Source organism: Anas platyrhynchos, chromosome 7, assembly GCF_047663525.1.
Source record: "Anas platyrhynchos isolate ZD024472 breed Pekin duck chromosome 7, IASCAAS_PekinDuck_T2T, whole genome shotgun sequence".
Taxonomy (NCBI): Eukaryota; Metazoa; Chordata; class Aves; order Anseriformes; family Anatidae; genus Anas; species Anas platyrhynchos.
In genome coordinates, this window is record NC_092593.1 from 17272539 (window position 1) to 17288035 (window position 15497).

At 37.8% G+C, this 15497-nt stretch overlaps 1 protein-coding gene across 3 annotated transcripts in view; it reads right to left on the bottom strand.

The window, feature by feature from the left end:
• Window positions 1-296: 296 nt before the first annotated feature.
• The window catches only part of PLA2R1 (phospholipase A2 receptor 1), a 43424-nt gene continuing 28223 nt past the window's right edge, over window positions 297-15497 (bottom strand). For 2 of the 3 annotated variants that reach the window (XM_072040377.1, XM_072040376.1), the window contains exons 18-30: window positions 14320-14384; window positions 13846-13949; window positions 12427-12569; window positions 11362-11479; window positions 10494-10624; window positions 9802-9946; window positions 7710-7948; window positions 7019-7187; window positions 5813-5953; window positions 5277-5393; window positions 4664-4840; window positions 3962-3991; window positions 297-3748 (exon numbers count right to left, since the gene is read on the bottom strand). In XM_072040377.1, coding sequence (XP_071896478.1) covers window positions 3534-3748; window positions 3962-3991; window positions 4664-4840; window positions 5277-5393; window positions 5813-5953; window positions 7019-7187; window positions 7710-7948; window positions 9802-9946; window positions 10494-10624; window positions 11362-11479; window positions 12427-12569; window positions 13846-13949; window positions 14320-14384 — 1794 coding nt within the window. In that variant the 3' untranslated portion in view covers window positions 297-3533. 3 annotated transcript variants of the gene reach the window in all.

A 15497-nucleotide genomic window follows, 5' to 3' on the forward strand; every position in this document is an offset into this window, starting at 1 on the left:
TAGGCTGGGAGAATACCCACGCATCACTGATGTGCTCCCCCAGTGTACCTACTGACAGCGTGTGGCTCCTTCCCCTCCCAGCACCTCCAGGACGCCCTTGTTCATGCCCTGGGGAACACCGGAGCCACCACGCATGTGTGTGGGTCTGCTGGGTCCAGCCAGGTAGGCAGAAAGGAGCCTGCTGCAAGCAGTCCCCCTCTGCCAGGATAACCTGGTGCAAAGCCTGGGAACTGCTGCTAGAAGACACTAAAGCCTGGCAGCTAATTAAAGCTGGGGGAAAGGAAAACTGCAGCATGGAGAGTTATTATTCACACTTTAATTTTCCAGTTGAAATAATACAGTGAACGTCACTGCCGATAGTATCACAGTCAGCAATCAAAACGTAGGCACCACGTACCCTGATCAGGAACAGGGTAGGAGATCTTGGATTAAGGGAAAACAAATGAGCTATGGTAAAATCCATAGTCACAGAACAACCCAGATGGGAAGGGACCTCAAAAGATCAGCAGGTTCAAACTGTTATGGCAGAAGGGAACCTAGATGAGATTATCTGGCACCCTGTCCGATCACATCTGGAAAACCTCCAGTGATGAGGGCTCTACCACACCCCTGGGGACGCTGCTCCAGCAAATAATTGTTCTCACCGTAAAAAAAAAAAGTTCTTAGATTTACAACAAGGAATAGAAAGCAATCAGCAGTTACATTCTTGAGTGAATAATACTTGCAATTAGAAAAGTTAAATGATGAAAGATTTTTAAAATAAATATTTACAGGACTGTTCCCTTAGAATTATTTCAAAGCATGAAGAAAACACTGCTTGAACTGTTTTTCCCTTAATGCAAGATCACGTACATCATAGTCTATGTTAATCAACAATCACTATTTTGAGGTTAGGGTTATTTATTATACAACTGCCCTTCAAATATATTAAAAATGATTACAACAGACTTCAAGGAAAATTGATAAAATGCCTATGTCAATTTTTTTTGAAAAAAATATACACCTTCATTAACATCAAAATCTGACAGTATGCTTAACTGGGTAACAATGTAAGAGCCTGATAAATGCACGTCCTCTGAGGTGACCCAGCTTACTGTTGCAAGCAAAAAGCATCCTGCAAGCCACTCTAACTGCTGTAAGAAGGCAGTGTGTACACGTGTCAGTGAATGTGATGAAGGAAAGATGTTGGTTTTAGCTCCTCCAACTGTATTTAAATAGGTGAAATTCTCACGGGGAAGGGAGTGATGGTCACAATCTTTTATTTTTTTTTTTTAAATGTGAGATACTGCAAAATTAGCCCCATGGAAGCTATCACAGTTCATACACACAAATAGCAAATGGTCTTGCAACTGCACTCCAAAGCTGCAGTGCACAACCTGTAATAGTGGGCTTCACATACAAGCAGTCCCATACATAAATCTGCAGATCCACAGCCAAGCTTCAAAAACATTCCTGAAGACTAATGGATGGGGTCAAACCACTAGACAAAATATACAGAGAAAAGCTATTCAGCTTTTCTGATAAAAAAATCTGATGGAAAAATCCCCTGACAGGAAAAAAAAAAAAAAAAAATCAGAATAAGAACATCTAATAGTTACAGCCACAGAAGTTTTTTTCAAAAAGTCAGATGAAAATTGTATTGGGATCAAATGCATCTGTAGCCTCCTTGACCACGTTTCTTGAATTCTGTAAACCAGCACAGAAATGTTCTATGTATCAAGTAATTAAGAAAAATATAACCCTAGACATAATTATATGACATGAAAAGGCAATTTTTGCAATGTTTATAGAACTGGCCATGTGAAATCCAACTGAAAGGAAGTCATACATTCCTCTGTACGTGCATAAATACTAAATAAAAACACTGCAGTTGGCTTTGGCTGCTTGCTAAACTCTCAAAAATGTGCCTCCATCTTAGGGCTCTTGCAAAATTCTTAGAATGAGTCACTGCATAACAAACAAACAAACCGACCCAACAACATGCACAGCCCTTCACAGCAGCCTTTAGAGATGATTGAAGGCACAATAATTACATGCTGAGGTAACTCTTTGTGACTAACATTTTGTTTTTCCACTCTGCAATAAAAATAATAATAAAAAATCCTCCAAAAGCCATTCAGATATATTCACAGGAGTGGCTGGAGGATTGGGTAGGGTTGTGGGAGTCCCCCAGGGAGTCAGCATGTCCACTTTGGACCACTGTAACCTGACACTGGGTCTTGCAAAACCACCAGCCTGGGAGGAACAACTGGCCAGTGCAAGCTCACTCCTTCATTAGCACCTTAGTATGATGACTGAAAGTGAAAAGCAGCCTTTTGAGGGTGTGTTTTGGGATTACAGGACTCTGACTAGAGAGAGGCGCATCCTTTGGGAACTGCAGATGTGATTCTCCCTCATCTTCTCCCTATGTTTGGAGAGCTGAGTCTCAGAAGAGTGCACATAAATACTGCTTGCAGTAATACTGTAGGTGAACACCAAAGCCATTTATTACTGTAACATTAACAAGACTCATAACAGTATTTTTCTTCAAATGGATATTGTCCCAAAGTGTCTTTAAAAGAGGTTGATGGGATTTGATTTCTGAAATAACCAGGGTGAGAGATCACATTGTTTTCTAACAGAGCACCAGAAGCATCCCTATTGAATATATTAACTTTAGGATGACAAAGTCCATACATCATCTTATCTCTAGCCTAGTATATTTTATAATGTAAACTAGACAAACTACCACAGCTCTGACACTCCCAAATCAAAAGTCACTTCATTTTTCTGCAGGCTTGGAAATCCACCTGGCAAGGATCCAGTGCCTGAAAATTAACTCTTCATTTTACAGATGCAATGCGTATTAGAAAGAACTAACCTATAATCCTTGGAATAGGTTTCAGAGTTCCTAAATACAAGGACAAATTTTAATGCTGGCTCATGAGCAGCTTCTGCAACATGTAAAAACAAAGCACAAAAGCCCAAACGTTCCTGAAGGAAGAAGCTGCATGGAAATGCCCACTGCTCAGGGGCTCAGACACAATTGTTCCACATGAGGGGTTTGAGGTTTATACTATGGGAGTGTTTTCAGTTCTCAGCTTTTCCCAAAGAAGCCAATTTCTCCACAGTTCTGTGCATCCTCACCAAATTCTGCCACCAAGCCAAAGCAGTCCAAGCACAGCAGCCCCTGCATGCTTCTCGCAAAGCTACAAGGGTTTCTCCAGAATTACGTGCCCTGGGTCACCTGAGAAGGGGCTGCAGACCCTCTGCCACTGAGGAAGGTTGGGCTTGGTGCTGGTGAGATCAGATGTGCCTGGTGCTCAGCTCCTCACAGCTCACCATGAAAACCTTTCAGAAACTTTGCTGCAACAAATTCAAAAAGAAGGGAAGAGCAGTGGCTGCTGCTTCACTCCTCTCGCCGCTCTTCCAGCAGCATTTAGGTGTCCTTGCTGATGGCAGAGAGAATGAGCTGCAACTGGTTCACGGAAAGAAAAATGCTGTAGGATGTGAAGTGTAACACTGAAGATGTGACTGCTGTAACTCCCAGTGGATTAATTGTCATCTCTCTCAAAATCAGAAATGAGGATGCTTTCTTCCAAAGCAGGAACGTCTGCGTTAATCTGTGGGAAATAGGCATTTCTAATCCACAGTATCCTGCTGAAGAGTCTGTTGTTCTGTTTGTACAGGCACCACAAAAAAATGGAAATGGCAGCCAGCATCACCAATGTTACAAGAACAGCCAGAGCTGCAAGCCCAGGGTATGATGCTGAAATGGAAGAACAGAGATTGTTATTATGTAAATATAGTTTCATTTATGAGTTATTTTAAATACAAAAATACAAATATTTTATGTAAAGCACTCTTCATACGCATTTTAAATCACAGGCTTAACAGTTACAAAAAGTAATCTCACAAAATATCAACTCAAAACATATTATTACTCCTTATAAAAATGAAGAAAGGACCGGAAAGAACTTACATTTTTCAGAGGGTGCTGTTGCATCAATATCTGAAATAGAATCCAGAACAGTTAGAAAACTATCGACAGAACTAACAAAAATTAGTATATACACTCAGTGTAACATTGACACTCAGAAGACAATCTGCCCCAAAACATACAAGAGCAGGCTGTTCTTTGTTTAACTTGACTCATGTCAATAGGATTACAACAGGCCAAGTTAAACATGACCAAATCTGTTACCTAAAATATCTTAAGTTCAGAGGAATGTATTAATTGGCATTGTGGCAAAGATGAACAACAGCATTTATGCGCTTTAGAATGTGCAAATACATGAACAGAAGAGTGCAGTGGTGCATTATTTGAGCTATTGGTCCCTGCAGTGATTTTGGCATTTTGGGTGAGCTCTCACAACACTTCAGGTCTCTTGCAGATGTTTTCCCATTGCTCACATCCGTGCAGGTGCACATACTGCAGGGTCTGTGAAGCTCAGCCTGGCTCTCTGTGCACCCATGCAAAAGAAAGTCTACTGCAGCATGCAGCAACAAAAAGGCTGCACAGGCTCCTCATAGGGAGGTTACCCTGGCTGGTTTGTTCTTCCACAGATATTTTTTCTAGTACAAAACGACAGAATTATTTAAATGAAAACTAAGAGAAAGTAACAAGGAACACATAAACAATGGTTATAAGGACACGATTGCCTGCTTCTATGAAAGCACATACCTGCATCCATTTTACATACAAATCCTTTTTTTTCTCTGCACGGAGATATTTGCCATATACCATCTGTGGTCCTCAGGCTGATACAGAAATTTCCTTTGAGATGATCAAATTCAGGCTCTCTGATGCCCCAGTTAGAATAATTTAAGGGAGAGCCATCAGACCAGGAGACTGTCTCATCTAAGGGCAGAAGTTATAAATCATTATAAAATGTTAGCATGCTTTGATAAGCATCTGTGTTTCAGTTGGATTTACCTTCACACACACAAAAAATAATACTGTATTAAAGGAATGCCAGGATTTTGTCTGCTTGGCTATTATAATCCTTTTTTGTTGCTTAAGAATTTAAAAACGTACTACATAGCTGATACAGAAGATAGCCTGTAGTGTTTCTTTAAGAAGCAAATTAAGGCCCTCACACACATGCATATATATTGACTTTTCAGAAACCTATTAAATAACGATTACAGAAAAAAATTGGTACACAACAAACAGGTAATAAACAGTGAAAAAAGTTTCAAAAGATAATACTGCTTTGGATGGGGCTTATACCAGCATTTAAAAAAAATAAAAAATCCGTATTCTTACATTCAGTTCTCTTCTACCAAAAACTTACTATCTGTAACATGAAGGATATTCAACCAAACCATTTGCACAGAATAACCCAAACTGTGCAATTCTTCCAGAATGAAGGTATTTTCATCTTCATCTTGAATAGTCAGAAGATTAGATCCTGTAGATTAAACACAAAACAGATTTTCAAACAATTCCTGAAACTGAAAATTAACATTGCCTTTTAAAAAGTTAATATGAGGAACCTTAATTGAAAAGGTTGATATGTCTGGTTATACATTATAACTTCTTAAATTTTGCAACTAATGTGAAAATGCTCAGGTTGATATAAAACTCTTTGCACATCATTTTAAAACAATTTTGAAGTGAAGAAATACATTTTGTGTCTTATTCCAGAAATCAGTATTTTCATGCAGAAAGGAACATTTTTTGATGTATATAGCTTCCAATTTTGTAGTTGGCTTATGAGCTCCACTGTTGTTATCTTGCACTAGAGAAAATACATGCTGTGATTTTCAGAAGAATGGGGGTTTTTACGATATCATGATGACATTTTACAGCTACCAAATAATCACTTACCTTGATTTCTGCAGACTTCATATGCAGTATCAAAACTTGTGCCCTGGAGAACTGTGGTAAAACTGTAGCAACTGTTTTTGAATTTGATCCAGGGAACAGTTTTTTCTGAACATAAGCCTTTATAGTCAGTGAGTTTCTTCTCTGTGATAGAAATAACAGCACAGCTTTATTGGCACTACAACATACACATTAATATAACATACCACACACTGTTTTGGAATAATGCTAATAAGCATGTTATTCTGTTATGTCTCTATTTTTCAAAGTGAAAATCTAGCAACTGCATACATTTGTATTAGAACTGTAAAGCTGGTTTTATTCCAGCTGAAAATCCTTGAGGGCTTGCACAGTAATAGCAGGATATTTATCTAACACAGAGTGATGTGCACGGGGAGTTAAGGAGCATCCGGCAGGCACTCTGGGCTGCTCAGCATCTCCGAGGGATTTCCAGGGGCTGCAAAGCTTCTCTCCACAAAGCCACAAAGATAACTGAATGCCAAATACCGTGGCACAGAGGCAGATGAGAGCTTTCCATTGGAGCTTCCCATTGGAGTGCAGCAACCAGCCTCTCCAGTGTACAACATACTGTGCCAAAGAGCCTCCCTGAGTCAGGGCGACTACAATTTGGAGAGCTGAGTGCAGTTCCAGACCTGAATTCTATGTTCAAATGAAGACCAGGTAATTGGTAGAGCTCTAAGGACACTAAATGTATTTTAGGATACAAGAAATTATTCTCACCTCTACTTAAAAAAAGAAGTTGCAAAATCTTTTATGTGCAATCAGTGAAGATGTGACTTATTTTTTCACTTTGCACTAAATGTTTCTCTTTTCCCATTCGACAGTTAATTGTAATAAACTGAATTTATTTCCCTTCAAGCTAGTTATTAACAATCATCATTTTTCTCAGGTAATATAGTATTCACTGAAGAGAGAAAGTAATTTTCTTGTTTCTTTCCTATTATGGCAGTTCTCTTTTCATTTTCAGATGGACTGGACCTGATGGCCAATATATTATGGGAAACAAAAGGCTTTGCAAATAGGAGATAACAGCAATAAAATACCAAAATATATATATATATATCAGTTTTGAATAAAGTATCAGCATTGCTTAACCTCAAATTGATTTATTTCCTTTCATATGCTTCCACTGCCCCTACACACATTTATATTAAATCTTCGCAGCTGCAAAACTTAACTCCAACTTACTAGGTGGCACATGGCAGACTGCTCCTTGCAGAAGTCGTTCACAGTTTGCGCTCTTCCAGTGCCCCGAGGTATCCATATACACACAGCTGCCAAAGGCCTGGGACTCGTCATCTTCCCAGAAGGTGAACAAGGACCTAGTCCCATCCGACCATTCAAAGTTAAGCCCGTTCTGCCAAACCAAATTTTACATTATTCCTCTAATATACTTTACTGCCATACAAATGCCTTTTCTTCTGGTGGCATCTTGACCAGAGCTCCTTCTACCCCTCCTAGGCTGGGTTATAAACAAAAGGCAGTTCCAAAGACCCTCCCGACTTATTTCTAGGAGACTACAAGCTACATCTACCTTGCTGTTCTGTTTGGTGGGTGGGTATTTGGGTCATCAAGTGCAAGTGATTATTGAGCCATAAAGCAGCTCAAAATGAATCATAATTTGAATGTTAACACTACAATATATAAAATTTTTCTTTTTTTTTTTTTTAATGTTTTCTATGGCTTTCATTTTTCAGTACTCTCTGCATCAAACCATCTTTCATTAAATCTATGTATCATGTTGCGAAACATAGCTAGGGCTCATGCTAGAGTTTCACTTCCAGCTGAAAACTTCACATAACTTCTAGTGAATGATACAGCTTATTAGTTTGCTAATGAAAAAAAAATAAATCACATAGACAGGGAATCCATTACGCACATCTGCAGTGAACAGCCCGATCCAGTGGTTGTATCCCAGCCGATTCACAATGACTGTGAGGAACGCTTGGTGATACTGGTCTGCAATGCTGACCAACTCAGCTCCATTTGCCATGCAGGTTTTTAAAGCTCCAGACCATGTAAAATTCCCACGTATTAGGTTATATGTTCTGTTTGCATACTCTAAAGTATCTGGCACCGGGTACATTTCAGATGCATTGATGACATGCCTGGATGTGTCTGTTATAAACAGTAAAAAGATTAATTTTTTTTAAATGGACAGCTTGAACACAGTGGAACAAATAATGAAAGTAAAACTATGCTTAAAAACAAATCTAAAGATTGCAAACTCCTTGATTTCAGGAAGCATGGCAAACAAAATAGTTGACTACTAGAACAGTATCTGAAATTCGATCATACCACAAAACTCATGACAAGAGTGAACGAATAAAATGTGTCCAAAACAAAAACCTGGATGGAGCTGGTTCCACTGAGCGGACCTTTGAAAGTCTGCAGGAAATCGCATGGGATTTGGCCATATCCCAGATGTGGGCTGTAGCATGCTCTTAACCCTGACTCCTTGCATGTAATTTAGAGCAGTTCTTTCTTGAAGGGTTATTTGTAATCTTTTCCAAGCTCAGTTCACAGCACAGTATGTGGACTCACAAATGATTGTACAGACACAACTGAAGGGATGATGAACAGTTGCTTCGCTAAGATGTGGAGTGTTTATAAATTCAGTTTCCTTTACAGCTAACAGGAGTGTTAACAAGCATCTTAAAGAAGTTAAATGATTATTTGTAATCCACAAATCATTTACAGTTTGAGATTTCTAAGCAGAACAAGTTCTGCTCTTGAGCTTACTGAAGCACTCCATTTTGTTCCAGCTTTCAGTGTGTGTCAATGCTTAAAAAAATAAATTAGGAAATATAGTAAAATGCTGACAGAGTCCTAATACAAGCATCACTGTGAGATTAGATCCCAGTTAAGATCTCCCTCCTGGACAGCCTTTTAAAGCCATTTCTGCCTGTTTGGAGCAGCAGCATGGGGGTTAAGATAAAAATGTAAACACAAACCAATCAGAGGAGGAAAATGCATTTTTTCTTCCCTATACTGTATGCAAGATTACTCCTGCACTCCCCACAACTGAGCTTTGTAATAAATGATGTCAAACATGGTTATGGTTTGCAAGAGCCACATGTGAGTTCTGCCCAAAGTGTGCTGGTTTACTCTATTTACTCCACTGAGCCTCTTGCGGAGAGCCGCAGGAGCTACTTCCTCTTTAGGGCTTAACTATGAGGTGACAGATAAAGCTGAGCCATCCTAAACAACCACCACGCATCCAGTACAGCCCCCAGGGGTGCTCCACAAAGGCTCAGATGACAGCCCAGCCCTGGCTTTAGAGTGCACACTTTGCCTCCAGTCCATTTTGGTAACATGCTGTGACAGCAGCACCAGCAATGCCCAGGACGTGCTCAGGGTCAGCAGCAGCTCCCACCCGAGAGGCAGCTCTGCTGCTCAGCTCGAGCAAAACCACAGCGAAACAACAACGTGCGTTCCCTGTGAAATCCTGCTGCTTCTGGCAAGTGGACATTACAGTGACAGAACCAGAAAAGCACAAGAAAAAAAGGCAAGCTACGACTGATCAGCCAATTGGCTTGCACTGTTCACAGAAATACATCTTCTAGAGTCTTGTCTGGTCCGAGATTACAAGTCCAACAACAACAAATACTTTCATCCAAATTATCCTGTTTTGCCTTTTGTAATTTCATGCTGCTACTCTGCTTACAATGACAGACAACATTAAATTCCATCTCTAGTCTTAAATCCACAATATGTAGCTCAAAGCTAGGAACAAAATTTAACAGCAAAAATTTTTTTGAGAAATTACTTCAACATCACAGCTATTGATTTATTAAATAGTGTAGAGCTAGTCTGATGAAATATCGAAGTAAAACTACCTTAAAAATCTTTTTTATTCCTGGTTTTATAGACACCTCTTACAAGCTGCTTCTAGATGGAAATAAAGTGAATAAAGTGGAATTCAACACAAAAACAAATGAGAATAGAAGTAAACCAAAACAAATTCTTACCCTGCTTTTTTTGGCAAACAAACCCATAATTTTTCTCACAGTTTTCTAAGTACCATTTTCCCGTAAAATAAAAATTGGGGCTATTTGATACCAATGTACAAAGTGGAACTTGCTCTTCAACGTTGGCACTATTATAACGCTGTCTCTGCAATCAACACAGAATCTTACATTAATTATAAAAGACGCTATGTAAAACAAGACATAATTAATAATTAGCTGAAACTCACTATTATATATATGTAGTTAGGTAGAACAATGAACATTCACATAAATGCTATTTGGCCTCATAGGAAAACATGTTGCAAACTTGCACTGAACAAACTAAAACATTAACCAAAATACTAACTAACTTGGTGTAGAAAATATACTAAAATATGAAATTCATAATATTATTCATAAACTTTGCTCAGACCTAGTATAAGATACCAACCATATAATTTAAATCCCAGCGCTTGACTGAAATTGTAAAATAATGGGACTACAGCCATAAATTACATAAATAACTGTCTAGATGGTGCTCTTTTTGCAACCTCTAGCTACACTCATAAAATTGTGCCCACAGTTGTCTGAAGTTGCAGAAGTTAAGAGAAGACTAAGTTGCTGTAACAAGCTTGGCCTTGTCTTTGTGGCATTTATGATGATTACAGCCAAAACAACAACTCAATGTCCTTAAAAGCCTCAGAAATACTCACATGCACTGCTTGAATTGGAGACCAATTGGAATACATTGGAGGATTTTCATTCACCCACTTTTCATAATCATCACTCTGGAAACCTATCCAAACACTAGTTTTCCGTCCAAATAGATTCATTGTTATGAAAGCTGAAAAATGAAAACAGAAGTAAAATATCAAATACATTAAACTGGTAACCATTTGGTTGAAGTCTCTTCCAACACATTAAAGCACTGAAAAATAAAACTACCAATCAAAGGCATTACCTACTTACTAGAAAGCAGGAACATGAGTGGCATTTCATTGTCATCTAGCTATAAATTCAGTAGCACTAATTAACTTCAGCTGGGTCAAGAGCTAGCCTATTAAGTCTTCTAGAAATTGTGACAGTAGTTCGAACAACTCAAGCTGGAGTACAACTTTATTCAGGGTACTGGATCGTTGAAAAAACTTTTTTCATTTTGGTGAAAAGAAATATTTCTCAAAGTTAGCCAATTAGATTCTTGCCACCTCCAAACAGAAGGTTTTACAAATGCATGGAATTCAACCACAGATTTTTGTGAATATGGATTTTAAATATTCCTGAATGTGCTAGCATTCACTTCACTAACATTTCCAGCCTAGCACTTTGTGCTATAATATAGATCAGATTTTAAGTAATATTAATAGATAAAAATAAGATTGCTTTGACAACAGTGTGATGTTGTATTCTTTATATTTTGGGAAAACAGGAAAGAAAACACATACTGATCTGTTTAAAGCACTGGAAACCTGAGTGCGATTTGTGTGATCTTTTTTCCTAAATCTGTATCCAAGATTAAACCTTATTAAAGCATCACAGTGAAGATGAAATCTCATTTATTTAAAAATATGTTCAGTATTCTACCTTGTTCCAGTTCATCTTCAAGGGAAGCGAGGGAACCATCATATCTACTGCAGAATGCTTGTGCAGAGTACCAGCTCCTCAGGTGGTCTGGATCCTTTGGAATTTGTATCAAAAAACACTGTTTCAAAAAATAAAAGACTTGCTTTGTTTTTCCTCCAGTTTAAACTGCTCACCAGTTATTAAAAGTGCTGGATCCACAACCTCAGATGATGCCATGCGGTCAGTAGTGTACTACTGCATTTCACATAAAGACACAGGTCTCCTTCCCTGCTTTTCCAGTGTCTAACCTGTCCTGCTGAGAACCCCTGGATACCATCAGGTGGGCTAATTAGGATTTGAATCATTGCCACTGAAACACTTCACACACTTTACTGAAACTACCTATTTCATTAGTTTCTGTCCTGTATTGGATCATTTCCACATTCCTGGTATTGGTGTTCAGCTGCACTTAGGCTTGGATTCAAAGTGTTTGTTTAAAAATAAATGTAATCTAGGTTAAATTTATCATTATAGTCACTGCATTTTAGCACTGGGATAAGCCTGGACACCTCAATGCACGTCACCGTTATGGAATGTATGTGTTTAATAAAAGCCTAATGAAGTGACTGCCTTTGAAACTTCGATTTCAAAAAGGCTTCAGTTTATAAGCATCTTTGACAAACAATATTTGAAACCACATCTTTAGGAGGATGACATCCATTGTGTACACCAAGGGGTCAGAGTTCTGTTTTTAGGCCATAACAGAATTGTCATAATGGGAAAAGGCATGGAACAGGCTTTTTGATGGCATATGTATAAATATGCTTAGAAAGCTTTTGCATAAATAAGTATACATTTCCTTGAACTAAAGTAGAATTTAACACCGTATTAAGGCACCTTCTTTGTACAAAGCTACTTAACAGCCATAAACTTTCATATCACCGTGTCAGTATTCATAAATCTAAGGACCCTGCTTTCAAAAACTAAGAAAGTTTTTAAATACTGAATAATCTTCAGGAAGTCCAATTTCTGTCATAAATATGGAATGCATTTTGAATAGTCAAACAGCAGGAAAAAATGTTTTACTTTGAATCCAAAGTGCAACCAGCCCTTGGGACATATTCCTTGTTGGTTCTGGTCTTTTGGAATCTCTTTCTCAATTTTCCATGCAATTTTACGTTTACAAATACAAGGAAGAGAAACAGTACAGTTTTCATCACCCCAGAGTCCTGTGTAAAAAGAAAAAAAAAAAATCAGAGTTCAATATTCACCTGAGAACTGGAAAGAACATTTTTGTTAGCTTAGATATTGTTAAGAAGGGTATCCCCTTTATTGGTTGAACAAGTCAAGATCCTACATCAAACACATTTGGACATATCATGTTATAGTACATGTGATGGTCCATGGGGCTCATATTTTTATTCACAGTTTGATTTTATTAAGTTAAACCAATTCCTCTACGCTGAGTCATGTAACATATGCCTATATCATCATTTTAAAAAAATCAAAAATCAATTATATATAAAAAAAAAGAGGAAGCATATAGAAATTACGTCTTCCAGATAAAATAGTTTGACTTCCTTTCATTGAAAATTGTTGGCAAGATGCAGGTACTGACATCCAGTGCTGACCTGCTTAGAAGGAAAATAGATTTTTCAGAGGAACACAATGCACTCAACAATTTGTTGACCTGCTCCCATCTGTTGGCCAGCTGATGGGAATGGGTGGGATCCTCTTCCCCCCTTTTTTTTTTCTTTTCAGTTTTGGCTTTTGGATTACAAGAGTGCAACTGGATCACTTTTTTCAGCTCTTCTCATAAATATAAAGCTGGATATTTTTTTCTTCCAAAGAACCTGACATGTTTACCTTATCATATGACTCACAAATCAGAAAACAGAAACTGAGAAATGATAAAAATCACTGGAACTGGCAACATTTTAATTTATTTTTTATTACAGTAGCAAAAGAAAGATCTATGTGACAATGTAGAGGCTAGCACCATTAGATAACAAAACATGGTACCCAAAATTCTTCAGCAGATTGGCTATGTGATCAAAAATGAGATAGAAACCTGAGTATTTAAAAATGTTTGCTGATATAAAAACAGTTTTTGAAAGTAGGAAAAATTGCAGCTCGGTCCATCTGGCTCTTTTGGTTATGAGAAAAGTGACTGTGAAAACCAGCAACGCATCAACACTTTTTGCTGTGCCACATAATAGATTCTTAAGTAGAACTAAAGATTCAGTATCACTGGGGTATTTATATTTTGACACTAAAATACTAGAACTATTAATATACTTTTAAGCCCCATCACCTTGTCTCTGAGAAAATTCATGATACTTTGCTGCTCTTTTCTTAACCGTAGAAACAGCTATGCAATCTATAACCACGTAACAAGATTGTAATACAAACTGTACTTCTTGAAAGCGATTAAAAACATAACCCCCTTTGGAAAACAACAGAATCAATTCACAACTCCTGCAAAACAGGAAATATAAAATGAACCTGTTTGTGATGAAATGAAGCCACATCTTTTCCCTGGTTTATGCAGATCTCGTTCTCTCCCTTCATTCCAGTTCTGATATGTTACTAGTGATTCATCTCTCCAGCTGCACAGAAATGTTAAGAGTGTAGTTACGCTTTTCCCTGTCCTGACCTAAAAATACAGCCCCCATTAAAAGTGTTGTAAGTAGATACAGGGTAAAAAGTGCCCATTTATTAACTAAGCATTAAAACAAATGAAGAATGGGTTGGTAGTCAAGCCTTTGGCTTTCATCTTTTGTACCCCTTTCAGAAGAAATACTGTAACATGGAAATAAATGAAGGGTAATGTATTCTGAATGGTATTTACATGAAAGCCGAAGTTGTCTCTTGAATATCCCACTCAGTCATCAAACAGTTTTAGTCCATCAAACTGAACGGCAGCTTGTAAACAAGACATGCCAAGTACAAATCAGAGCAGCTGAAGCACACGCTTACCGAAATTCATTGCTGGCATTTTCTGCGTGCAATCCAATCCACCAGTGAACATCACTATTCGATAGCTACAAAAAAAATAAAAAATGTTTTGCCATATGTTTAACTGTTGTTGCCCTCTTATCAAAGCATTAACAAACTCCTAAAACCAGACCCTGTTTGTATTCAGGCAAATAGCATCTCCTTTTGGGTTCAGATGGAAAAACAGGTGCTGAACCCTGCCTGTGTGAATTTATTGGGACTACTTCTGCCTGCCTTCAGCAAGGTTATTCGTCTAAGTAAAGCATGATTTAGTCCCGTTTCCACTGGACTGCTGATGTAACTAGGTTGTCAATTTAAGGAATTTACAGCCTATCTGCCCTGGCAATTACTGTAGTCTTGGTTCAAAACTATAACTTAAGTAATTATCTATTTTTAGTAAAGTACAAATATTTCCTCTGAGCATTAGATAGACCTGATGTTTCCAGTATGCTTTCTAAGAGCATTTACATTACTTCTTATAGCTCATACAATGGATTCATAAACACGCTTTTTAGACTGATTGTTATGCTCATGAAAGGTTCTAGACTTCCAGTCCTAAATGGCAAAGTATTATAGATAATTCACAGAAATAATGTAATTCAAACAACCACTTATTACTGCTGTGCCAACTTGATTCTGATTTAAACTATGAAGAAGCCTTCACTTTCAAGATCAGTCAAAGAATCACGGTTTGGGGGTCAATGGGAAAGTCAATAAGGAAAAAAAAAAAAGGTTATGAATGTTACAGGGCACTGTAAATGTTATCTGGCCATTTGGAAGCATTACTTTTTCTCCAGAAAGAATTTAAGTGCCCTGTGTATTTTGGCAGCCATACAGCCCTTAGAGTTAGTTAGGATTTCATAAGCTAACAGCATATATAGCAATATCAAATTAAAAAAAATAAAAATCAACATTTTGGACAAAGAACAGGTTCTAAGTAATGCTGTCTGGTTTGATATTGACTAGGCCCTGAGTTCAGCTTTCTAATCATAGCACTTAGCATACATCACAATTTTTACAGTAGTGAAAAATGTGATTTTAAATCCTGTGTGAAGAAATCGTTACAAAGTTTTCTAATAGCACATACAAATTCTATCCAGACTCCTCATTATTATTTTAGTGATTGCCATCCTTACTCCTGCTTCCACAGAAAATCAGTT